Consider the following 26,503-nt stretch of genomic DNA (forward strand, 5'->3'; position numbering starts at 1 on the left):
CTAGGATTCAGGGTGGGGTGGGGAGGCCAGGATGGGCAGGAACCAGCCAGAATCCGGCGAGGAGAAGCAGCCAGCAGCTGTTGGCAGCTGGCTGGGCCCCTCACTGGAAGGCCAAACCCAGCACCCTAAACTGTGTTTAGACACTGATTCTCGAATGAGATGCAAATTGGTTGTTTAAGTGGTCACTTCCTCAGTTTTCCAGGCTGTCCGTTTAAGTTAATTTTTAATTTGCGCAGGCAATAAATGCTTAATTACATTATTAATATATTGGAAGAGAGCAGTGGACAGAACGTCCTAATTGGCATTTAACTAGAGCGTTCCGGCAAATTAGCCAAGACTTTCTCCGGCAGCGGAAGGAGGGCAAGCCAATTAGTCCCAGGCACAGCCTCTCTGGGCAGGGGGAGCCCAATCTGGCCCCTTCCCCCAGGGTCCCGGGAGTCCAGGGCACACCTAGCTTCCTAGGTGCTAGCTGAGCTGGGCGCACGAAGAGCTTTGCTCGTTAGTGTCCTACTTCCCAAACCTCAACCCTCGGCCCCGTCCCTGCATTCTCCACCCCACCTCAGCACAACGGAGGACCAAACACAGGATGCCCTGGGGAACAGGACCCACCTGGGTGGCTAAGGTCCCGCTGGGTGTGCCCACCATTGCCCTACCTCAGCTGCGGGACCAGGACTAAGATAGCTGGGCATCCAGAGCTTCTTTCTGGATACCTTGGAGGCCTCTTTCCCTTCCTCTTTCCCTTGACCACTCTGCTTACGGATGGTTAAGAGAATGAACTTGAAGAACTGAGGGACGCATTTTTCCACCCACACACTCATTCATTCGTTTGGCCACTCTGAACTAGGCACTGTGAGTTAGTGCGATAGTCCCACCCAGAGTCCCTGCTTTCAAAGAATTCCGAGTCTCCAGAGGTCCCAAGTTCCCAAACCCCCAGTGCCTGCTGGCCACAGGTTGGAGCGGAGCTGTGTGTAAAGCCCCGTGATAGCACAGAACGGGAATGGCTCATGTTGCTTGGGAAGGTCTGAAAGGCTTGATGGAGGATGTGACATTTCTCCTGGGCCTGAAGGATGTATAGGAAGTTCTCCAGCCCAGAGGTGTGTTAAGAGTATCCCAAGCTAACTTGAGACTTTAGCATCTTATATCAGTTGTTCTAAAAGAGATCGTTCTAGTCCAGCACATTCAGCATGGTGAGAACGGAAGCCTAGAGAGGGAACTAAGGCTTGGTGACCAGACCATCAGAAAGGACGTGCTGAACATGCTCTGGGCCAGAGCCAGGGGAGAGGAGGGTGGGAGAGGAGTGGTGTGGTGGGAGGAAGCCAGGGAAGGGGGTGACGCCAGCCTAACTGGAGAATGCTAGACCTGACACCAGTTTTGATTCACCCACAGAGCAGAGCGAACCCCATGGGTTACCAGCTGGGCCTGGGGGAGCCACGTCTGGTGTGCTGGGTGGAAAAGACGATACAATTCTGACGCCAGTTCCTGTGTGCCTTTTCTCCCAGGCCACCCAGAAATAAACTCAATTCTGACACTATGGGCCTGGAGGGAGCATCAGATCCCACAGGCTGGGGACTCAGTCCCACAAGACTGCCTCCCACTCCAAATGCCAGGGTTTGCCACCTGTGCGTCTGACTGACAGTCTATAAATCAGAGGTTACTTGGTTCGATTTATCTGCTGGCATGGCTCACAGAACTTAGGGAGCCAGTTAACTCAGTAGATCACCTGTTTATTACAAAAGGCTATAACTCATGGAAGAGGGCAGGTGTATGGGAAGGGGCTGGGAGCTTCTGTGCCCTCTCGCTGGGTGGCTACTCCTCCCGCGTCTGTGGGTATTCACCAACCCAGAAGCTCTTGACCCATCCTTTTGGGCATTTACAGAGGCCTCATGGCACAGGCCTGATTGACATATCAGCCGCAGGTAGCTGAACTCAATCTCCTGCCCCTCTCTTCTCCGTGGAGGTCAGAGGTGGAGCAGAAATTTCCAACCTTCTAATCACATGGCTGGCAGTCAGTTGCCATTTTAGGTGTTTTCCAAACTTCATTAACTTAAACCCAGGTGTGGTTGAAAGGATTTCTTCTGAGTATCGCTCTTATCACTTAGGAAATTCCAAGGGTTTTAGGAAGCTCTGTGCCAGAAACCAGGACAAAGGCCAAATGCATGCTTCTTACTGTAGATCACAGTATCACGGGCAGTATGTGCCATGCTTTTGGAGAATGGGAGGTAGGTGGGTCAGGGGAAAGGCCTCCTGGGCAAGCTGGAGAGGAGCCCTGGCTCCTGGAAGCACCTCTGCCCTGTCCCCACAGCCAGACACTTTTGGGGAGCAATCCTTGCCACCCCCCGGGCACTGGCTTCTGTGGCCCCCAAGCCCTATTTTCTCCCCTGGCTTACAGGCCTGATGGCAGAGTCGGGCCAATCCCCATTCTACCTCCGTCCCCCAGAGGAGAAGCTGAAGGCACTGCCCTCTATGCCCGCTCCCCTCTGCACACACTCCACTGCCTGGGGCTTCATCCAAGCTCACCTTGACCTCCCCTAGGAAGCACACAGGAATAGCCTTGCTCGGCTTGAAAACAAGATCCAGGGCACCCTCCACACACATCACGGGCTCCACTGAGTGGGGGACTGAACCCTGGACACACCCAAATCACTTGGGGGTTAAAAAATCAAATATCGGGGTGACTGGGTGGCTCAGTCAGTTAGGCGTCCAACTTCGGCTCAGGTCATGACCTCAAGGTCTGTGAGTTCGAGCCCTATGTCAAGCTCTGTGCTGACATCTCAGAGCCTGGAGCCTGCTTCGGATTCTGTGTCTTCCTCTCTCTCTCTGCCCCTTCCCCATTTGCACTTTGCCTCTCACTCTCAAAAATAAACATTTAAAAAGTCAAATATCCAGGCCCCATCCCAGATTAATAGGGTCAGAGCCTCTGGGGTTTTTACCTAGACCGGTGTATTCTCAACAACCTACCCAGGAGCTGCATGGCAGAGGCCGTCCAGGTGTCCGTCACGAGGAAGAGGCAGGCCCTGCGATAGGAGACCGGATTCAGGGGTGGCTAGGTGGGTGACTCGGTGGGAAAGGCACATGGTGCTGGGGGTGCCAAATCCGCTCTTTATTGTCATGACAATATCATTCCGTCATCGTCACCTCATACCTGGGGCCCTGGGTGCTAGTGACTGTAATGGAGGACAGGACCTGGAGGCAAGTTCGGAGCCCCACCTGTTGTCCTCATGAGGCAGGCTTTCTGGTTTTAGACCAGACACCGGTCTCTGGGCACATGCCAGAAGGCAAAACTGGCTTCTGCATTAAAAGCCCAGGCAGGAGGTGCAGCTGGCCCTCCTTTAACGGAGATTCTTGTTCCGTAGTGTAACCACCTTGGAAGAAGCGGATGTGCTTTATGAAGGACAGCAACGGTCCCCTTAGATGAAGGGGGACCCGCTGAGAGAGGCAGAGACCTGTGCCTTGCGAGCCCTTTCCTCTCGCTGCCTGAGGACCAGCCGTGAGGACCCCTGGATGGAGGCCTTCTCTGAACAGTGTGTTCTGTTCCACAGGAAGCAGGCGTTTGGGGGACTGGCTGACTCAGAGGCCAGTAAGCTGGGCTCCTCTCAGCCTGAGCTCCTCACACCCGCTCTCCCCTCACTTAGTGGCCAGCCCCTTTCCACTGTGCAGTGCTCCCAGGATCCTCAGGCCTAATAGAGTCTCCCTTCCCCACTAGGCTGGAAGCCCCTCAAAGGCTGAAATCATGTCTTATTCACCCCCAGCACTTAACCCAGGGCAGGGACACAGTGGGTGCTCAGTAAAGTCTGAAAACTGAATTTTATCAAATCGAGAGTCAAGAGACCTTGCAGGTGGAATGGCCCAGCCTCCCTTATGGCAGGGCTTTGCTGCAAGCATCCCAGGCACCTCTGGTGATGGGCAGCTCACTACCTCTCAAATTAAGCCCCACCATCATATCGTGACTCCTCTCTTCAGACAAAATTCCCCTCCACTAAATTTCACCCACTGGTCCAGGTGTTTCGCTGAGAAGCTGGCCTCGCCTTCCTAGGACAGTCCTTCAAATATCTGGAGGTGGCTAGTCCTGGCCGAAGCTCTTCTGCATGTGTTTATTCCTCTGCTCGAAATATCAGGACACTTAGCAACACATCTGTTAGGAGCCTGGACTTGAGTCAGGCAAACCTGGGTTCAAGTCTTGGCTCAGGTGCCCCGTAGCTGTGGAAAAGCATTATCACAATGCCCAGCATAGAGCAAGCTCTCAAAGCCACATCAAAAATCCCAGTTACTGGACTGGGTGGCTCAGTCCATTAAGTGTCCAACTTCGGCTCAGGTCATGATCTTACAGTTTGTGAGTTCAAGCCTCGTGTCTGGCTCTGTGCGGACAGCTCAGAGCCTGGAGCAAGCTTCAGATTCTGTGTCTCCCTCTCTGCCCCTTCCCTGCTCATGCTCTCTCTCTCTCTCTCTCTCTCTCTCTCTCTCTCTCTCTCTCTCCCAAAAATAAACATTAAAAAAAATTTTAATAAAAATAAATAAATAAAATTTAAAAATCCAGTTACCTATGGACTTTGGACTCTACAGACTTGTGTCCTTACTACAAGTGCACTCCTTAATCCCCATCATCAATTTATCCCATCCCCCCACCTACCTCTACCTGTGGACTCTGGGTGGTCATAATGTATCAGTAGAAGTTTTATTGATTATAACAAAATGGATTATAACAAATGTACCACTCTGGTGGGGATTTTGGTAGTAGAGAAGGCTGTGCCTAATGGGGTCATAGGGTATGTGGGAAATATCTATATATTCCACTCAATTTTGCTGTGAACTTCTAAAACTGCTCTTAAAAATTGTCTTTAAAAAAAGAGAGAGAGAGATACCTGATATGCCAGCTCTTTGGAAAAACAACACATTACCAGCTCCTTCTCATTCTGAGGGCCAGGGGTGAAATATTCTTCTCAGGAACTGATCTGACCAGCAGGGGATGGGAGATGGAGGGGTGGGAGGATTGTCTGAGTGTCCTCCCTGAACCTGGCCTATTCCTCTTACTCCGTGGGTACAGCCAACCCAACTGACCTCAATAATGGTGGGGATATGAAACACCTGGTGGCATGGGCTCCCTCCTGGTGGTTAAATTTCTGGGTGGGTGGGTGGATGGATGGATAGGTGAGTGGATGAATGGGTAGGTAAAGGGATAGATGAGTGGATGGATGAATGGGTGAGTAAATGGATAGATGAGTGGGTGGGTGGATGGATGGATGGATGAGTGGATGGATAGGTGGATGGATGGGTGGATAGATGGATGGATGGATGGATGAATGGATGAGTGGATGGATGAATGAATGGATAGATGGATGAATGGATGGGTGGATGGATAAGTGGATGGATGGGTGTGTGGATGAATGAGTAAACCTTTGAATCTTTTTCATGTGTGCTATTTCTAAGCAGGTCTCTCTCACCCGGTACTTGTACTGTCTATTTTTCCCTCTAAATGTAGGGATTTCTCTGCTATCCATTTATCTTAATGATCTGGGTCAGTATTTCAGCCCATTGTGGTCCTTTTAGATGATTCTATCACCAGTTCAGTTCACAGCCTACATTTGTTGAAACCCTGGTGAAAGGAAAGAGGCACACTTTAGGGTCCAGTTGACCTTGATTCCTTCCCCAGCTGTACCATTTATCAGCTGTGTGGACCTAAGGCAAGTTGCTTGCCTTCCCTGAGCTTTATAACTCAAGCTATAGGAATTGACTGCTGAGATGAATAAAAACAGTTGTATATAGAGAAAGTTATTTGTAGAGGATAATAGTGGCACCTACCACAGAAGGCTGCTGTAGGGATTAAAGCAGGATCATCCCTTTGTAAAGTACTCGACACCAATGCCTAGAACAGAGTGAGTGCTCAGCCAAGTTAAGTGAGGATAAAATTATCTCTTACTATTATGTTCACTCCTGCCTATCTGCCCTAAGCAGCAAACTACAGCAGGGAAATGGAACCTGTCATGGAAATGACATCAGGTTTAAGACACCTGCCAAGTCCCACCCAATTAGTTGCCCAGCTCTGGGTCTTCCTGGCTAGGTGGTGACCACCATGATTTGCATCGTCCCACACACCTGCCATCTCGTGGGAGGGACAAGGGCGTGGAGGAGCTAGGATGTGTCCCTCAAAGGCAGGGCCCTCATTGAGGCCCCTGAGGCCATGTTTACTCCGGGCAAAGGCTCCCAGTGTGCCTTCCAGAGTGGTATCTGCAGAAATGCCCCGGGGAGGCTCGAGGTGGGAAGCAAGAGGATGGGTATCGGCTTCCATTGGTTTTACCCATCAGGGCTCCGTGTAAGGTTTTAGTATTTTGTTGTTGTTGTTGTTGTTTTAATTTTTTTAATGGTTTTTTAAAATTTATTTTTGAGAGACAGAGAGAGACAGCATGAGCAGGGGAGGGTCAGAGAGAGAGGGAGACACAGAATCCGAAGCAGTCTCCAGGCTCTGAGCTAGCTGTCAGCACAGAGCCTGACGCGGGGCTCGAACCCACAAACTGTGAGATCTGACCTGAGCTGAAGCCGTCCATTCAACTGACTGAGCCACCCAGGCACCCCATTATTTTCTTGTTTTTAACTTGGTACCAACAACAGAGTATACCAATCTTAAAATTTTTTGAAGTTTATTTTGAGAGAGACAGAGATAGTGCAAGTGGGGGAGGGGCAGAGAGAAAGGGAGACAGAGAATCCGAAGCAGGCTCCACACTATCAGCAGGGAGCCAGACGTGGAGCTCGAACGCACAAAACTGTGAGATCATGGCCTGAGCCAAAACCAACAGGTGGATGCTTAACTGACTGAGCCACCTAGGTGCCCCTAGAGTGTACCAATCCTAAAGGCACAGCTGCACATGTGACATCCCTGTCACTACCCCCAGATCGAGGCACAGATGGTCACTCAAGCTGCCTCCCAGACGATACCCCTCTTTTGGAAATTTGTGTGAATAGAATCGTACAAAGCATACAATTACTTGTATGTCTGGCTTCTTTCAACTCCCTGTGGTATCTGTGGGATATATCCATGTAGCGTGTTTTTGCTTTCTGTGTAATACTGCATTGTGTGGATATGTTGCAATGTATTACTTCTCTTCTGTCATCAAGAGTATCTGTGTTGTTTCCAGTTTGGGCCAGTTATGAATAAAGTTACCACAACATTCTCATGTGTAACCTCGGGGCACACAGCATTCATTTCTGTTTTGGTCTATACTTGGGAGTGGACTGAGGACTAGCTGATACAGCCAAACAGGCTTCCAAAGTGGTTGTGCCAATATATGCCCCCGTCAACAGAATACCAGGGGTCTAGTTACTCCACTTTCTCACCTTATGCATGCTATCGTCTGCTCTTTCTTCTGTAGCCACCCTGGCGAGGGCGTAGTGGCGTCCCATTGTAATTTTCATTTGCCTTTCCCTGATGACTAAGGATGTCAAGCGCAGTTTCGTATGATGATCTGATATTTGGGGTTTTGAAAGGACTTGGTGAGAAAAGGTTGAAGACGCATTGCCATGCATTCCCCAGAGGAGTGGTTACTGTCCGTTCAGCTACGCTATGATCCTTCTCAGACAGGTCCTTGTTCTGGGGGCCCAGGAGGTGCCAAAGAAGTGGGACAGGATGGGGAGACCCGGAGGTGGAGGGAGCATGGTGGGTCTCAGGAGGAGTCCTGGAGTAGCAGGGAGGAAGGGCCAGCAATCAGGAAAGGCCAATCCTGACACAACAGGGCAATGCCCTGTGGCCACGCTGGGCGGGGCGTGGGGTGAGCTGGGAAGCCTTCCTCCTCTGCCTGGACGGACTCCTGACACTGCAGGCTTCCCAGGGTTTCACAAGAAGGGCAGGGGACAGTGAGCCACCCCCAGATCACTTTTCACTGATGGCTCTGATGGGTTGGAAAGGGCAGGTGGGGGGCAAGAAAGAAGGAGGTGGGCGCTGGGAAGAGCCTCGGACTGGGAATGGGGCTCCCCTTCCATCATGGCCACTTCTCAAGCAAGGCTCTTCACCTGAGCCCACGCCTATCTGCGTGGAGAACAAAGAGCCTGGAAGACGGGAGCTCGGCAGCCTCTCTCCTGGGCGCAGAGGACACAAATGGGGCTTCGGCAGCAGGTCCCCCAGGGCAGCAGGTCCCCCAGGGCTCCTCGGCAGCCCTGACAGTGATGAGTCACCAAACCCTGTCCATCACCTCTATCTACTACAAGTGAACCTGAGACCAGGTGGCTAGGGAGACAGTGGCCAGGACAGTTTCCAGAATAGTCCGGCCTGCTGCAGCAGTGGGAGTGCGTGGAAGGGTGGATAACAGCCAGCTAAGCCGCCCTGCTCAGCCCTCCTCTGCCTTTGCTAAGAGAGCAGAGACCCCGGCCCCTACCTGAGCGGAGCAGAAAGGGCGTCCCCAGCAGGGAAGATCACAATGAAAATGGGTGAGGATGTCTTTTCTGACAATCCACTTAGGGAGTGTCAGGGTCGGGGGAAGGCCAGAACCCTCAGAAAGACTGTGGCTGTTAGCCATCTCCAGGGTTTGCCTCCAGAGAAGGAAAAGTTGGGGGGATTGATCAATGAAAAGTGCTAGTCCCTTACAGATGGGTCTTTCAGGGGGCATCCCAGCCCCCCACTGGGGCCCCCAGCTGGCTGGTACTGGCCCTCCAAGGGCTCCAGATAAACATAGCACACATGGCTGCCCTCGCCCTCCTTGGGAAGGCTCACCATCTAACATCTGCCCCTTCTCCTGCGTGCTTTCTGCATTCACCTTCCAGGTACCAGATTCTCTGTCCCAAAGCCTGGGTCCTTGGGTGTAGCCTCCGTGCCCTGTGCTTTGGTCCCTACAGCACGACACACGCAGGTCCCTGGCAAGACCTTCGTTTTTGAATCACAAATCATTAAAAACCAGAGAACCTCAAAGATCATTTGCCCCAACTGTCACATAGGGAAATTGAGTCCTGGAAGACTGATAACCATAAGAATTCCTTACATGTATTGTTGTACCCAGATCTTAATATTGCCCTAAAAACCAGAGATTACCTGGGAGACCGAATCACGCATGCAAAAGCAAAGGGCTTTATTACGAATTTAGGTCCGGCCGGCCTAAACTCGGGCTCACAGACTTCAACAACACACTGGATCCACGTGGAGCGAGCCCCGAACTTGGGAGGGGGCAGGGCCTTTTATGAGTTTGGGAAGGGGGGTTACAGGAAATAGTGACACAGGTACAGGAGTCCAATCATTATAGCATCACATCATTGACAGTAACTTTAACCAATTACAGAGTGGACCCGGGACCCTCACGTAGGGCGTGACTAGTCTTAACCTTCATCTTTAGGCCCGCCCCCAGAAATGTTAATGGTGTTAGCTGGCCTGTAAGGTCAAAGGGGAAACCTGAATCAGACCTGCATCCTTACAGTATATAATGTTTGGAAAATTACAGAATGACCCAAGGTCTTCCACTCATAGCTAAGCCTTCACAATATCACTCACTAAGTGCCAGGCACTGTTCCACCTACTTTATGATATGAAATCCTCACCTCCGTATTCTTACCATCAACTCAAGACACAGAAATGAAGGGATGAAGGGGAGCTGTCCAAGTCACAGTTAGCCGGCGTGGGGAGAGGGCTGTCTGGACTCAGAAGCTCTGTCTCTACCCACCATACAGCACGCCCACGGCCTGCAACCACTGAGGCCCTAAGGAGCAGAGCCGTGTCCTGAGCACAGGGTAGGAGGAGAGCCAGGAGAAGGGGCCAGGCCAGCCTAACTCGGGGGGATCCTGGGCCTGATACAAGTTTCAGTACGCCCACAGAGCAGCAAGCACCCCAGGCAGGTACAACTGAGCTTGTGGGAACCACATTTGGTATCAGATGGAGTCATCCGAGGCAGGCGGGGCTCTGGGAAAAGGTTTCCCGGAAAAAGATGGTATCAAAGATGACGGTGTAAAACGGAAGTGGTCTGGAAAGGCTGTCGAAAACCCAGCGCAGGAGGGACCTCCGTGTAAACGTCAGCAGGAATGGACTAGACGAGGCCAGGCCCCTGGGGCCGCAGGAAGGGAAGCTCTGTGGCCCAGGAGTCTCACGGCCAGCTGGGGAGGGAAGCAGGAGGCTTCCCCCTATCCCCTCCTCCCCGTTTAGCTGATGATTAACCAGAGGCTCAGGAAGTTAAATGTCTTGCCCAAAGTCACACAGGTGGTGAGGAGGCGACTCATAACTTGGACCCAAGCCTCTGACTCCAAGCCAAGTGCTCTTTGCAATGTACCAAACTTCACATGAAAAAGAACGAAAATGCCACCATGGCTCATGGTTTCGCAAGGGTGTGTAACTCGCAAAACACATTGAACACACAGTCCCACGTGAGGTCGGTACTCCAGAGCTCGAAGCGCTGCCCAGACACCTGCAGACACTGGTGGGCAGGCCCGCTTCTGGGTCTACACTGGCCCAGGGGGCAGCCACCAAATCCATCCCCTAGGAGCTTGGCGATTTGGGACCAGGGGTATAAAATGAAGACAAGAACCCTGACCTCAGGGCCACAGTGAGAGGTATATAGCGGAAAATTGAGGCTCCTGCACATGGGAAACACTGTCTCCACACTCTGCACCACCTCTGTGGAGCCCCACGCCCCCACCCAAGTTTCACCGCCCAGTCCCCCTCAGAGGTCCACCAGCGTCTCTTCCAGGAAGGACCTGGAGTCCAGGTGTCCCCACTTCTCTCTCTGAGATTGTTTTCCCCTGGGGAAAACAGATGACTCAAATTGTCTCTCTGAGGGGTCCCATGGTGCTGCTCCGGGAACTTACTGGAACTGAGCTGCCCCGCCCATCCTGCTCGCCTTCCTAGGTGTCCAGGTCTTGAAGTGCTCCAGAATTCTGGAGTCTTCTGCACCCTCTAGGGTTTCGAAGCTCATCACCAATCTGCTCCAAGACCCCCCCTCTAAGAACCGGAGCCCCTCCTGAGTGGAGGGACCCTGCACCTCCCACCTTGGCAAGGCCCAGAGAAAAGCCATTAAGTTTCATTACATTTTAACATAAGCATTTTCCTATCTAAGTCTCTCATTTCAATAATTCCACACGGCGCTGTGGTTACTCTCAATCTACATTTGATTGGGGAGATTTTCCACAAGGAGAGGCTGTGGTGTGCGGTCCTGAGATGATGGAGGACCCCCCCCAGATAGACAGACAGACACCCCCAGGGACACTGCCTCTCAGCTTCCCGCCTTTGTTTTAGGATTTCTACCCTTTCAGTTCCCCAGCCCTCCAAGCCCCTCCTTGAGACCCACCCCCACCCCAGTTTGTCATGCTAATGTGTCCTTGGGGGAAGTGACGCCTCCACTGTCCCTGCTGAGGGCCATTAACTCCAGAATCACCTCAGGCCACCAGGTGGGGATGCAAATGTGGGCCACTCTCACCTCCAGCTTGGCGGGGGCAGAACAGGAAGGGTGGGGGCCTGAGCTCTTAGCGGCTCTTCCCCCGGGGGCTCCGCTTGTGAATCCCTGGAGGGTGGTCCCCATCTCGAGGTGACTTTGGAAAAGCCACTTTTCTCTTATGCTTCAGTTTTCTTACCTGTGACACAGTGACAGTGATCATATTCTATTTTCTAGGATTATACCAAAGACATCAGAAAACAGCTGAAAGCCCTGTGTAAACCCTGAAGTTCAGTGTGGATGTAAAGAATCATCCTTATGTAGTGACCTTTCAAAATCATCTCCCACCAAGGCCCTGCTAGAACACCTCCAATGACAGGGACCTCACTTCCTTCCAGGGAAAGCCCAAACTTTCTGTCCACAGCACTGACCTTCAGAGACGTCTAGTGAGTCTGTGGCTGGATGACAAATTACATTGGGAGAAAAAATAGCTTCTCCATGAACTTGGCCACTCCTGTGTTCTTACATTGCCTGTTCTTTTTTTTTAATGTTTATTTATTTTTGAGAGAGACAAAGACAGAGACAGAGCAGGGGAGGGGCAGAGAGATAGGGAGACACAGAATCTGAAGCAGGCCCCAGGCTCTGAGCTGTCAGCACACAGCCTGACACGGGGCTCAAACTCAGGCTTGAACTCAGGAAGGGTGAGATCATGACCTGAGCCAAAGTCAGATGCCTAACCGACTGAGCTACCTGGGCGCCCCTATTGTCTGTTCTTATTTTCCTAGTAATGTTCCTTTTGAAAAATGCTCAGCTTGCCCCAGTGAAATAAAGTGGAAGAACGACTTGGCCCTGTGGGCAGTGATTGGTGTGGCAAGAAGTTCAGGCTGGCAGGGCCATGCTGCATGGGGGTTGGGAGTTGAGGGCCCTCACCTCCTACCCCAGAGCCAGAGCCTGCTGAGAGGGCCACCAGGAAAAGAGCCTGTGCTCAATCCATGCGGGGGTAGTTCTGGGCTCTGTGGGGTGGGTGAGGGACTCCTAGGATACTAGCAAGACGAGGAGGGAGTGCTGGGCCCCCTTGCACAGGCAGCAGGGGGCTCAGAGGACAGGCTGTTTCTGAGACCTGGGGCCCTGTGTATTTTGGAGTGGGGGAGGGGCAGACCGTTTCTAACCCCACCCCCGCCCCCCTCCCACCACTTACACTGCAGACCTGCCCTGTTGAGAGGAGGCAGATAAGTGGCTTCCCCATGCCCCCAGCACTCCCCCTCTGGCTCCATACCTCTCATTCATCCCCACCCATCTCCCCATCTGAGGGATGGGGGTCAGGTCTCTGCCTGGCAGGATCCCCATCAGAGAGATAGTCCCTCTCCCCCTAGGAATGTGCGTGAAATCCCAGTAACTCTCTCCAGCTGGGCTCTGACAAACCCCGTGGCAGGGGTGAGCTTCTGGGAAAGTTAGCCTCTTCGGGATCCTTTTTTCTCCTAAGGACAACTCAAGGTGTGAAGAGCTGGTGGGAGGGGCTGGGAAGCCTGGTGACACTGGGGAGAACATTCCAGATGGCCGTACATGGTGTGCAAAGTGGAGTGCCACAGTCTCTCACTCTGCACATGTTCACACGCTGGGAGGCCCTGACCCCTTGTCCTAGCGCCCACAGGGCCCTACACACGCTAGGATTGTGGATCACGACTGGCAAAGTACTAGGGAAAGCTGAGGGCAAGGCTGAGAGGCCAACAGGCAGGAGTAGAGCGGACATTGGACCCCTGGCTGCCTGGGATCTGCCCAAGGGGCAGACACGTCCCTGCCCTACTAGAAACAGTGCTCACTAACACTGAGTAGTGACACCATGCTCAGGGCCCGAACATCCATTACCTCATTTACATTTGACAGCAACCCTGTTATTCCCATGTTACAGATGAAGAAACTGAGGTTCGGAAGGTTTCGTAAACTGCCCAAGATCATACGGCTGAGTAAGCGGCAAAGTCAAGACAGCCTGTCATCCTCTGCGGATGAACCTAGAAAAGGAGGCAGCAGAGGGCATGAAAAAGGCCCCACTCAGGGTCCTCAAGGGGGCCAGTCAGAGCACTGCCTTGAGGATGGGGATGCCTGGGTTCCTGTCTCATTTGCACCATCAGTGAGCTGTGTGACTCTGAGCATTCTACTAAACTTCTCTGAGCCTCCACTTACCCATCCACAACAGAGACAAAGGGGTGGAGGCATCAAAGGAGATAATTTAAGTAAAAGCGCATGTGAACGGTAAAAATGATATGACAGTGTGTCCTGGGGTGTGACGTGGCCCACGGAGTTTAGGTAAAGACGCCAAGCTTCCAGGGACCAACATCACTGTTATTATCAGCACCATCACCATTTACATTTACTGAATAGTAATAACAAAAGTAGTGGCCATGGATTACATGCCTACCATATGCCATCACTGTGCTGAGCACCTTCCATAATCGACTTCTGCTCGAGACAGAGGGAACCCAAGTGAGGGGCGAGGGAGATGACAGGGAGGGCTACACAACCTGGAGCCTCCAGTCTCCATCTAGGAGGTCTGAAGAAGGGGGCCGCCAAGGGACCCCTATTTGCACTAATGCTGATACACCAGGGCAGATAGAGGGCTGAAGCACAACCCAGTCCAAGGCAGAGAGAGCGACCGGGAGCCCACCCCAGGGAAGAGGCAGGCCCCAGCCTCAACCCCAGTGCCAGCCCAGGGCCACCTCAGGCTGTGAGCTAGAGAGAGGGTCAGCCCTCCTGCCTCTATAGCCCGAGGGCCAAGGCAGAGGCCTGGCTGAGTCCAAGGTAGCCACTGGCTGGCTACATCAGTTCCAGGCGGGTTCCCTCCCCTCCCTTGGTCAGAGGAAAGTGCTCCTATAGGGGCTGAACTGGAGAAGAGAGGGATGTGTCCACTCCTGGGCAAAGACGAGATTTCTACAATCTCCAAGTGTGACAGTAGAGAGAGATGCAGAAAGCTGGAACAAGTTGGAACGCACAATCAGACTATGCGAAGGGATGCCCGGACGGGCAGGGAGTTGATGCAGGGCCCTGGAGGGCAGGCTGGGAGCTCCCCAGTGCTGGTTCCCTAGTGCAGAGGTCTGTGCCCTTCAACGTCCCGGGCTACAGCCTCAGTGGTGCCCTGGCCCGTGTGGTCAGAAGCTCCCTATCACCTGCGGATCAGGACCTGCATTCTCACAGTTTGAGCTTCCGGGCAGCGACAAGGTTAAAACGATCATGGGAACCTCCGTCTGGCACTTAGACATGTGGGGTACCCATGAGACTGCTGGAGTCTTCAGACCTTCCTGAGAGAGGAGAGTGGTCCAAGAGAGCCCCCGCTCAAGCCCTTGCCACCTGCCTCTGGCCAGCAGGAGAGAGCCGCTCCTGCACACTTGGGCTGCAGAAATGGCCAGGTGGACTCTGAGCCACCAGGGAGGCCCTAAGCAGTGTGACCAGCACCTCCCCCACCCGGCCTGTCCTACCGTGGGACACTGGGGCCAAATCCAGACACCCAGCCTCCTCTGAACTCCTGGTCTCCCAGAAAAACCTGTTGAGCCTACATCACAGGATGCAAGCAGACGGTGGACCGACCTGGGACAGCTTTGTGAGCAGAAAGGCCAAGTGCTGCCCCGAGGGGCTCAGTAAGAGGTGATTCTAGGGAAGCCCTGGTCAGTCCGGCTCCTGAGAAGGCAGTGTTTCTGTCCCCAGGCAGGGGTAGCAGGAGAGAAGGTACTACATTACATTTTAGGAAAAAATCTAAACCTCTGAGAGGGTCTGCCTCCTCCCCTGCCCCCAGATTCCTGCCCTGTCCATCTCCCCTTGCATCCTGTTTCCCAGCAGGTCCAATCCTTGGGATTTCCCTCATACCGCCCACGTTTCACACACATGTCCCTGCACCGCTCCGTACGCTGCCTATGATGCTCTTCTCCTTTGCCTCTCCTGGTAAACTCCTATTATGCTTTCAAAACCCTGCTCAGAAGGCCCCTCCTCTGTGAAGCCCATGAACTCCCGGAGCTAATCACTGTCTTCTCTATACCTGTCCTGGGCCTTGGACAGACTTCTTTTGAGGAATCACAAAAGAAGGTGTTTACTTGTGTACATTTCTGACTCCCCCATGAGCCAGGGACAAGCCCCCCAGCAGCTGTCACAGCACTTGGCACCATAGAAGGTGCTTGGGACATGCTTCCTGAATGGAAGGAGGGGCGGTGGGCAGAGCGAGCAAGCGCGCTGTGAGGCCGCCAAGGAAGGGCTGGAGTCCAGGACGGCCGAGGTCCGGCTGAGAGTCTGCGTGGGGAGGAGCAGACGGGGATCACTGAACACTGGGTGGGATCTGAGCTCCTCACACTCCGCACCATGGGGCCTCAGTGCGGAGGGCGGATCTGGTTTGAAGAAGAGCCACAGCCCCTGACTCTCCGCGGCCTGCATCCCCCCCCAGAGTGGAATCTAGGTCTGTGTGTATTTCCTACGTGGGTATTTCACTTGCTCACTCAGAGGGCAGGAAAGCCAGGTGTGATGTCACCACATGACAGGTGAGAACACCCAGGCTTGGACGCGGCACTGGCATAGCCCTAGATACCGGCAGGAGGTGGGTAGGTCCTTGGGCCCTGAGCCAGAGCCGGTGCAGGTACTGCGTGGAGGGGGGCTCCTGGGTCACAGAGGGACCAGCCTGGCTGACAGAGGTCGACCTCGTCCAGTTCCAGCCACAGAGTTCCTGACTGTGGGACTCTGGACAACTGACCTGGCCTCTCTGAGCTTTCTCAGTAGGATAAGGCCAACACAAGGAGCCTCAGCCCAGCAGCCGGCTGGCTCACAAGAGATGCTCTCTGGATCCTCCTCTCTCGCACGCTGATCCCCCGTTCTCCCAGGCCCTGTGCTCCGCCTCGGCCCGGCTGCCTGCAGGTGCCCAGTCCTGCCCTAAAGCCCGTAGAGCTGGGGCGGGGGGAGCACATTCGTCTCGGTGTAACCAGAGAATGTCTGAGGGCTCAGTGCCAGTGCTCCAGCTGGGGCCCCCACCTCACAGCTGTCAAGGGGGGGCTCAGACACAAAGCAACCCAAAGCGAGGGGGTCAGTAGGGCTGTGTCTGGTAAGGGGCGGGGGTTGGGGGGAAGCCGCTTCATGCCCTGTGAGGGGCCAGGACTACTAAGAAGACCTGCAGCTTCATCAGAGACTGTCACACAGATGCAGCTTTGATGCTCACCCTGCCACTGACAGTCTGGGTGACCTTGAGCAAATTACTCAACCTCTCTGAGCCTCATTTTTCTCATTGAAAGTAACATTGTCTAATTTCATAGGCTTGATGGGAGGATCAAACCAACCCCCCATCAGCCCCGGTGCCTGGCACAGACTTCAGGCCGCTTTCTTCCTCTTGTCTTTCCATTGTCTCCATTTCTCAGTTGTTCTCTGCTAGTATTTCTTCCACCAGGGGGATACCCTCCAGGGGGATCAGGCAGGGCCCATGGGGCTCTTGGGATCTTGCTCTCATGTTTTGTGAGGGTGGGGCATGAAGAGAGGGCAGTTGGGAGGGAACAAAACCCAGAGTTATCCACTCTGGCCCCAGCACCTTTGAGGCCTGGCCCACAGCCTCCCACCTATTATGACCCTTTCCCCGATGCACACGCTGGTGCATTCACAGCCTCACCATGTTATGTCTGCACTGTAAGCTCGATAGAAGGCCCCTTCAAAGGACAGCTGCCTCCCTCTTCTGCTAAAGTGGTTCCAGAGTCCCAAGGGGAGGTCCCCTGGAAACAGGGAGCCCAGGCAGGGCTGATGGGACATTGTCTCTCCTCCCTACCCCCAAGCCCCATGGTGAGCTGCTGTGGGAAGAGAGAAACTTGAACTCTGTGAGCCAGACCTGTACATGCACGAATGCATCTTTGTTCATCTCCCCACTGCTCTCCCCACCCAGCCCTTTGAAACCCCATCCTGCCTCAGCTGTGCGGAGAAGAAAGGGGAAAATAGGTTTGGGTTTTGTCCCCAAAAATGGAATTGCCAGGTCCAGCGCAGAGGGGCTGAGGACCCTGTACCCCCTGCGGGAGCCGAGATTCCAGAGGACAGGTGGGCTCGAGAACTGCCCAGCTGCCTTTGTCCAAAGCAAGCATTGACTGATTCATCACCACTCCCGGAACGCTTCTCGCAGACGAGGTGCTGTGCAGCGGACCAGGGCGACAGAGACCAGCCAGACACGTGTTTGCGGTCACGTCAGAAGAGGAAAACGCCCATTCCAGCCAAGGAGGAGTGAGGGTTCCCCAGAGGAAGCACAGCCAGCTTAAACCAAGAGGACTGGCTGGCCTGGCGAGGAGGGTGCAGGAGAGAAAGAGTCTGGCAGAGAGACTTGTGGCTGAGAGGGAGCAGGGAGCCTAGGGGGGCTGCACAAGCCAAGCAATGGGAAGCACTGAGTCACTCCCTCCAGAATAAGCAGAGTCTGGGTCAGAGCCTTGAAGCTCAGACACTTTGCTGAAGCCACGAGGGCCTCTCAGAAAATTTTTAAGCAGGGATGTAACCTGATGAGATTTGATTTTAGAAAGATCACTCAGGCTTAGGGTGGAGAAGGGCTTGGAGGGGACAAGACTGGGGACAGGGAGGCTAGTTACGCAGCAGAGCTCAGGGGATGCTGGTGGCGTGGACCATGTGATGGCACCAGAGCCAGAGGCACAGCCGCACTTGAGAGCCGTCCACGAGGCAGAAGGAAGATGAATGGGACCCAGCAGCATTCAGAGGCAGGGCCTGTGCCCGGTGCCTCTCAGTGGCCCAGCACCAGGACAGTGCCTGGAACACAGCAGGGGAGCAAATAAGTGCTTGCAAAACCAAAGGAGAAGCAGAGTTGGAAGACTGCAGGGGTGGAAGCAGGAAGGTTTGGGGATAAAGAAGAAAGGCCAGGAAGGAGGGTATGGTGGGTGCTGAGATGCTACGGTTTGGAGGAAAAGGGGCAGGTTTGTTTATCTGATGGCAGTTGCCCCCATTCCAGGGGGCTCTGGCAGTCAAGAAGAGACGGGACAGTGCTGGCCCAGAGTCTAGGGTCCGAGGAGGGGTCTGGAGTTCCTGAGTCCCTGTGATACACACACACAGACACTGCCTTCCCGACAGAGTCAAAGCCCACCAGCTGGGGATGGACAGGTGCTGGCGACAGACAGGAGCTCAGCCAGAGAGGTGCTGAGGACTCCCTGGGGGTCAGGCTGGTGCTGAGGGCTCCCCCAGGCACCGCCTTGGTCAGGGCAATGGGATGTAGCAGAGAGAGAGGCAGGTGCTTGTCAATCCTGCTCTGGGAAAACTGGCTCCATGATGTTTATTGCAAACTGCAGTTTAGCATCTCTATTCAGGTGCTCTTGTGTTTAATTATATATAATATGGTGTGGGGAGGAAAGAGGGGAGGGAGCATATATGATTTTCTCACTGGTCCCTTCCTCTCTGCTTGATGTAAGGGTCAGAGGTGAGAAATGGAGCCCAACAGAGGGAGGAAAAAGTCCAGCACAGCTGTGGCCTTGCGTGCCATCCTGGGGCAGCAGGGCCAGGCCAGAAAGCAGCACGTGCTCCCCACTTTCCTGCCACAGACTCCTTTCCAACAGCCCCATGGTGTCCTTGTCCTCAGAGACAGCCAGTGGCTCTGGTTCAGGATGAGAAATTGGTCAATAAACTTCAAAAAACCCCAGGACACCTTGTTTTCTGAGGCCCAGAGTGAGTGATTTGTCCCACCCACCACAGAGCAGGTGCGGGGGGGATGCCCGTACCCCAGCCCCACTCCTGACCCATTGGGGCTAATGTGTCCAGACAGAGGGTGGGCTTACACGGAGGCCCTCTGGGTTCTTCAGCTTCCACGATGGACAGACTTGATGTGCCATCAATCCAGGGTCGCCATGCAATCTCGGCACTTCTGCCTCCCCTCCAGTCCTCCCTCCCTCTCCGGAGCTGGGAGGGCAAAGCACCAATTAGTTCATTTGCTTGTTTAATTGGGTAGGGAGGGGAAGTAAATTAAACTCCTCCACAGGAGTCTTCCCGGCAGGGCCAGAGATAGAATGAGGGGGCGGGGACCCCCATCTCTGAGCACCCCTCTGCCTGCCCTGGCTCCCCACCCCCTGCCCCCACCTCCATGCCCCAGATCCCCAGATCAGAGCAGAGTCTGGGATTATAGGGCCCTGGGGAGCCGGAGTAGGAGGTCTACCCCACCCTAACTGGGACAACCCTTTCCCAGAACTGGAGTGTGATGGGAGAGAGGTGCGAATGGGGAGGGGAAGGGGTACTAGGGCAGGGCACTGCCTCAGGTCTGATTCTCTTGCTTTGTGCCCACCTCTCTGACTCGGAGAGTCCTCTCTCTCTTCTACTCTCTCGCTCTCCACCTTCTCTTGGCTCCAGAAAAGTCCCTCCCCCAGGGGGGCCTCGGAAATGTGACCAGGTTCCTCGGGGGTACCGTGGCCGTGGTCTTCATCCTTGGCGTGGCTCTGGCCATCTTACTGCATCACCGGCAGCGGAAGAGCCAAATGGAACTGGACCGTGGCAGGTGAGTGTTGGCAAACCCACCCATCGGCCCACCCAGACTCTCTCCCCTCTCAGCTGCTGCTGCCCGTTCTGAGAAGTAGGCATGTGATTATAGTCCATGGTTTACAGATGAAGAAATGAGACACACAGGTTAAATACTTTACACACGTTTACCCCAGTCACTGCCAAAGGGTGAAGGCAAAAGTCCATGATGAACGAAATATCAACATTTTAAGTAAAGACAGGATCAGTGATAGCTGATTACTATTTTGGAGCAGGAGGTGAGGGAAAAAGTCAATAATACTAACCCTACTTTTTAACATTTTATTTTATTTATGTAAGTTTTTATTTGTTTTTATTTTTGAGGAAGAGAGAGAGCATGAGCAGGGGAGGGGCAGAGAGAGAGGGGGACAGAGGATCCAAAGTGGGCTCTGAGCCAACAGCACAGAGCCGGATGTGGGGCTTGAACTTATGAACTGTGAAATCATGACCTGAGCCGAAAGCAGACGCTTAACCGATGGAACCACCCAGGCGCCCCTAATTCCACCTTATTTTAAAATGTTGATATTTTGTTCATCTTGGATTTTCTGCACTACTTTTAGTTTGAAATATCTTGTATTCAAATATTATTTATCATGATCACCAAGACTTTTGGTGCTCCCATAAGCTTTGCACTTGAGGCCCTGCTCTTATCACCCTGGTGGTAGACTGTATGCATCCTTGGAATTTCCTCCAAGCGAGGACATCTGAGGCTCACACGGTTCCCATAGCCGGGCTGGAGGGAGGGACAGGCTGGGCTGGGGGCAGAGATGCCCAGGGAGATAGGAGGGCCTCTCTCAGCCTCTGCCCCACTGTGCTGAGTCACCACACCCCCAAGCTCAGACCGCTTGGGAAGCTGCCTTGGAGCAGAGCCCCGAGGGCCATCCCTGTGAGTGGGGCTCTGGGGCCAGAACACTCAGGTGGCCTGCCTGGAACAGAACTGAGCCTCATTCTGTTCCCCCAGGACCACGTTGCCCTCCTCCCAGAAGCTGGAGCCTCCTCCCAACAGGCAGAGCCACCTTGTGCCTGAGGACATCCAGGTGGGCCTGAGTCCCTGGAATGGGGGGCTGGGGAGGGAATCTGGGAGATGCCCACCTGAAGGCAGAGCCCCCCACCACACACACACATACATGGGCCTCTAAACAGTCGCAGCACACTGCTAGCCCAGGCCTGAGAAATGACAAATTAGGACCCTCCCTCCCCACCCTGGACCCACAGGGGAAGCTCTTCCTCCACTGCTCAGGGCGTTCATTCATTAAAAAAAAATAAAATCAAGGAGCTGGCAGATGCCTGACACCCTGCTGATCTCTTGTGCCTCCCAGACAGCCCCCCAGCGTGGTGGATGCCAGGATGGGGGTGCATGGGAACCAGACTGGGGGGTCCCAGGGGGCTGCCTGGAGCAGGGCGCAGGGAGCAGGCTGTGTAGCCGCTCGCCTCCTTCTCATCCAGATTCTCCACCTGGAGCCAGGGAAGGGTCAGGTGCAGCCCGAAGAGGAAGAACTGCAGCAGCTGGCCCTGCAGACGTCCTACTACAATCTGGGGACCTCCCCCTCCTACCGCCCCTCGGTAAGGACCACTGAACCTCCACGAGGGTCCCCCCAACCCAGACCCACCTGGCCTGGCCACAAGCCCAGCTGCCTAGGGAGAAAGAGGGCACAGGAAGTCCAGGAGATGGGACAGGGAAGGCACAGGTCAGCCCACTAGGGAGGGGGGTGTGGCCCTTCATGGTGTCAGCAGGTACCCTGGGCAAAGCAGGGTCTCGAGTGCTGACAGACCAGGGCAGGAGGGTGCGGTTTCCAATGGGGTGGAGCCCCAACCTGACGCCCAGCTCTCTCGCCCCCAAGCCCCGCCCTCCATCTCTGTGTCCTGCACCCCAGTCCTCAGTCCTGCCAAGACCACCCCAAAGCCAGCAGCAGCCCCTCCTCCTGGCCCCACTCCCAGCTGCTCAGAGGGCCGGCATCCACTTGAATGACTGCCACCCCTGCCCACAGCCTCTGCCTTTTCAGCAGACACGGGGGCTGGGGCTGCACCTACACGGTGCCAGCCCAGAGACCCAGGCCAGACCACCTGGGCCCAAAGATAACACATTCTCTCCTGGCGCTGGTGAGAGAACCAGGGCTTTGTCTTCAGAAAACAGCCATCCTCCCTCTCCACTTCAAGTGCCAAAGTGAGCCGATCTTGAGATGCCAAATCCAGCCCCTGGTGGGGGTAGCGTTCCCAGGGTGCCAAGCCCAGAGGACCAACCTAGCCCCTACCTTCTGATTCTATGTAGCGGTAAGAGACCACCAGCCATTTATTGTTCCTCAACCAACCTAGAGACCTGGAAGTGAGCTAGGACACACTGTGGACACAAAGTTTACTCCTTAGACAGCAGCTAGACGCCCCTTCCCAAGTGAGGGTGCACGCCCAATGCTGCGTTCCAGGCTGCACTGCGCAGTCCCCGCCATTTCCAACAGAAGGGCTTATGATGGCGGCATAAGCATTTGCTATGTGCCGGGCATTTTGTGGAGAGATTCCAAACACTATCCTGTTTAACCCTCACAACAACCTGTTATAAGTCCTGGTATCTCCCCTATTTTCTAGAGGAGAAACTGAGGCTCAGGGGAGTTGTGAGGTTTGTCCAAGATCACCCCATGAGTACTGGGGAAAGCATTATTCAAATCCCTGGTCCTCTGGCTCCCAAGTCCGAGCCCCTCACCACACAGCAGCCCCTATGGTGGTGGTGGTGGTGGGGGGGGTTACCTAAAGACAGAGGAGCCCCAAGGAGACTGCAGAGCCTTCTTCAGCCCCAGGCTTCCTGTCTGAGACAGAAGGCCCAGCTCCACCACCTGGCTGTCCCCGGCTCCAGGACCCAGAGAGCACACAAGCCAGCCCCTGAGAGCTTAGGTTTGGTGTTCTGAGTTCAGGATTGGGCATCACTTTGGGCCACACAATAAGCACAGAGATTCAGCTCACCCACCCTTCCTCTGGACAGTGAGAAAGAACATTATTCCCAGGCCTGAGCGTGGTTAAGGTAGGAGGGAGTGCAGAGACCCGGCTATTTCCAGGAAGGACAAAGCCATGCCCCATTCAGGATTCTCCAAATCAGCCTCGCTCCATGCTCAGCCCCTCCCAAGAATCTATAAACTTGTCAAAGCCCTGGGTGGACAGAGAAGGGGGGAGGGAGGGGGAAAAAAAAAGCAGAAATGGAGGGGAGGAGGTGGGGGCTGAGGCGCAAGGGGAGAGGCAAGTGATGCAAGTCAGTGATTTAGAAAGTCATGGAAGACTCCAGTGGGATCCCCTGAAGAGGGGCCCAGGCTCGGCATAAAAATCCCTGTGATATAACGGGACAGCTGCAGCTAGCTGGCCCCGGTCCCCACTAACGACTTCCCAGTCCTGTGCTCTGACTGCTGCCCCCTCCGCCTGGCACGCACAGCCCTCCCTGGGGGCACAGCAAGGGCCGGGCAGCTCAAGGACAGCCCACCACCTCAGCCCCCCACAATGCACACGCTCACACTCGCGCACACACATCCTCTCTCATACAAGCCCCTGACCCCAGGGCAGCCCCCCTTGGTCCCACACCCCCAAAATGCACTCCCCCTGCAACCTCTCTCCTACAAGGCCCAGACCTCAGCATGTGGCTCCGACCCTGTCCCTTTCCTAAGAGCCCTCCCTCCCCTGGGCCTCTGCTCATATTGGATTGAGGGAAACCCCCACTGAGCTGTGCATTCAAGAAACACGACAAGACAAGACCACTTGGGACAAAGAACAGAGCAAGCCAATTGCTACCCATCAGCCAGGCACAGGCAACGCCACATGATGGGAGACACCCTACGGTCCCCAACCCAGAGGCCATGCAACTAGGGCATTGGGGTGGATGTGTGCACATGAGAATGGCCTGTAGGGTGGTGTAGAGAGGTCAACTCTGGCGTTCTGGGGAGGCACTGGTGTTGTCGCCAAAAGAAGTGTAATTCCTTTTGGCTCACAGAGCAATTACTGGGCCAGGAGAGGATTTATCCCCGGCGCTCGGGTCTGTTGGCAATGCAGCTTGTATACAAGTCACATTATTGATGTCGTCATCAATCCTCCTTCCCAACAAGTGGTGAGAGGGAGCCAGCCAGAGAGCAGGCACTGTTTGTAGAAGCGGGGCTCGGGAGAGGAGTGGGAGGGCTGCAGAGGGTCTGGGGGCCCAGCAACTAGAGCCTCGGTGGCCCCAGCCTGGGTGGCCCAGTGTCCATGCTGCACACACACCCAAGGGCGCTAACCAAGACGGCAGCACAGCCCTCAATGTCCATCAAGGTTCCTGGGCTAGGAGTCCACTCGGGTAGCAGGTACCATTTGAAGAGTGTGGTGGCTGTCGAGGAATTCGGGAAGGACGTCCGGAGGCTCCAGAGCAGAGCCAGGAGGAGGAGACGTTGTCCTCTCGTGAGGACAAAGCCCAGGCTCAGGATGGGTGGGCCACCCGCGTGTTCCATTTACCGTCACCTCAGTTCCAGAGTTCTGGAACTTTTCCCAGACGGAGCCCTAGCACAACATATCTGGTTTAGCCAAGCATCACCGGGGCTCTGTGATTTTATTCTCAAATGCTGGGTCAGTTCCTCTGATGGGTCTGCTGCAGGTGGAGGTGGGGCCTCTCGGTCACTCCCTATGAGAGCCTCTGGCTCTCACATTGAGCGTCTCGCTGTTGGTGACCCCCAGCTTCTCATTATCGCCAAGCGCCAATGTCACCAAATAATGACCGGCCAAGTCCGCCGCTTCTCTGACGCTCTTTCCTGCCCATCTCCAAGGGCTGACACTGCACCTGATAGAGCCTGCCCTCCACCAGGGCGTTCTCTCGGCTTCCCATGGGGCTCTGCGGCCTCCTTTCCACACCTTGTGCCCGGCCCAAATGCCCAGTTTACACGTGGCCACCTATCTTTCTCAGACCATTCCAGTGTCCCTGGTATTAGTTTGAAGCCTCCTGGAAGAGACAAGATTTGAGGGATGAGAGCTTGGCTGGGGGTCAGGGGCAGGGGAGGGCCCGTGGAGGACAAAGCAGAGGGGACAGAGGCGGGGAAGAAGGCGGGGCACGTGGGACAATCTCAGGCTGCCATCTAGCTCTGTAAAAGCTGCCTTTGGGCCCGTGGGGAACCCTCCAGCTGGAGGGAGTCGGAGAAGTCCTGCCATGCCGGGCCCTGCTGCTCAGCAACTGGAACAGCAGAGGAAGTGTGCTCACCACCACGGTGGGGAAACCTCCAGCCAGAGTCGGAGAAGTCCTGGTAGGACGGGCCACCCACACTAGCACCTGGCCCTGCTGCTCAGTGACGGGAACAGCAGGGAAGTGCGCTCACCACAAATGCCACGGGTGGATCCGGCCGGTGTCAGCTGTCGCCTAGGAGTGCTCCCCTAGCGGTGCTCCCCACGGCAGACCTGACTAGTGTATTTCCACGGCCGCTACAGCTTCAGGCAAAACGGAGTATGGGACGTCCTGGGCATGAATGAATGACCTTGGGAGGGCCTTGGGATGGACCGGGCGGTCGAGTTTCCCAGGGACCATCTCAGGGCGTGACAGCTACCAGTTCTCCGAACTCGTCCTGGGAGGTGTGAGCCTTCCAGGATGGGCTGGTGCCCGGGGCCAGGCCATGCCAGCCTACAAGGCGCTGGTGCCCAGACCCAGTGCCAAGGCTCTCCCCACTGCAAGCAGGGGTCACGTCACTGCTCTTTCCATCTTTGAGAAAGTTCTATTAAGGCTGAAGGTGAAGCATCCAGGGTTCCCAGGGCACCTCTCCCCACCTCCAACCCACAGAATAAATTGGAGAACTCCCCTCCAGCCCACCTCTTGCCATTACCCCCAACCCCCCAGGCCTCAGCCGGGATCAGAGCCAAGGCTGCCCCTGCACTCGGCTGAGAAGGGCCCACACAGAGAAGTTTGTGGACACTGCTGGTTTCTCAGCAGAGAGCCTCGGTGGGGACACGCCTGGCCTCCGCCCGCCTGAAGCCCCCTGTCCCTGGGCCTCTTCATGATGATGAGGACACGAGGCTGTGCGGTTCATCCCGCCGCACCGCTGGCTGGGGTGTGGACCAAGGGCATGGTTGATGTGTCCATTGCCTGCCTCCACAGGATGGTCTTCACCCCTTCCTGGGTGACAGTCACCCCCAACCCCATCTGTGGGAGTCTCCACTTGTGGAGTCCCAGCTCCTCTGGCCCCAGGGACTCTCAGGACGAGGAGAGCCTGCACTGCCCCCCAGGAGACCGCTTCCTCCCAGCAGCTGCTACTGCCACACTGCCCTGCTCACCTTGAGCCCACCTACCTGGCCCTCCAGCTCAGGGCCTGGGAGCCAGGCCTCCCATGTCTTCAGCCTCGTCCCCCTTCCTTCTGCCTCTGGCCTTCAGAACCCTCAACCTCCCCCCATACCTGCAAGGCAGGCTCTGGAAACACTGGGGGCTGCAGAAGGAAAGGCGCGAGGGTGTGAGTTTCACCTCTGGGAAATCAGGAGCTAATTGCTCTAATCTTAGCCCTGCCATGTGTCCCTGACGATGGTCACTGATGGGCACGGGGATGGGCGTTGCTGGAAGGCAGATGAAATCAGGACACGCAGCCTCCCTGACATGCAGGCAGACAGCCAAGGGGCAGAGAACGGTGGCACCAGTGTAGGTCACAAAGGGTCTGCCTTCCATGGTGTGGAGCCCTCCTCCTCGGCCCCCAGGCTCCTGCCCT

At 55.0% G+C, this 26,503-nt stretch overlaps 1 protein-coding gene across 1 annotated transcript in view; it reads left to right on the top strand.

Moving 5' to 3' along the window:
- NECTIN1 (nectin cell adhesion molecule 1) overlaps nt 1-26,503 on the top strand; it is a 111,134-nt gene that overhangs the window by 62,033 nt on the left and 22,598 nt on the right. Inside the window, exons 6-8 of the mRNA XM_029957595.1 lie at nt 19,665-19,809; nt 20,791-20,866; nt 21,276-21,392. Of these exons, the coding sequence (XP_029813455.1) occupies nt 19,665-19,809; nt 20,791-20,866; nt 21,276-21,392 (338 nt within the window). The remainder of the gene's footprint in view (nt 1-19,664; nt 19,810-20,790; nt 20,867-21,275; nt 21,393-26,503) is intronic.

Source organism: Suricata suricatta, chromosome 11 (assembly GCF_006229205.1).
Source record: "Suricata suricatta isolate VVHF042 chromosome 11, meerkat_22Aug2017_6uvM2_HiC, whole genome shotgun sequence".
NCBI classification, from domain to species: domain Eukaryota; kingdom Metazoa; phylum Chordata; class Mammalia; order Carnivora; family Herpestidae; genus Suricata; species Suricata suricatta.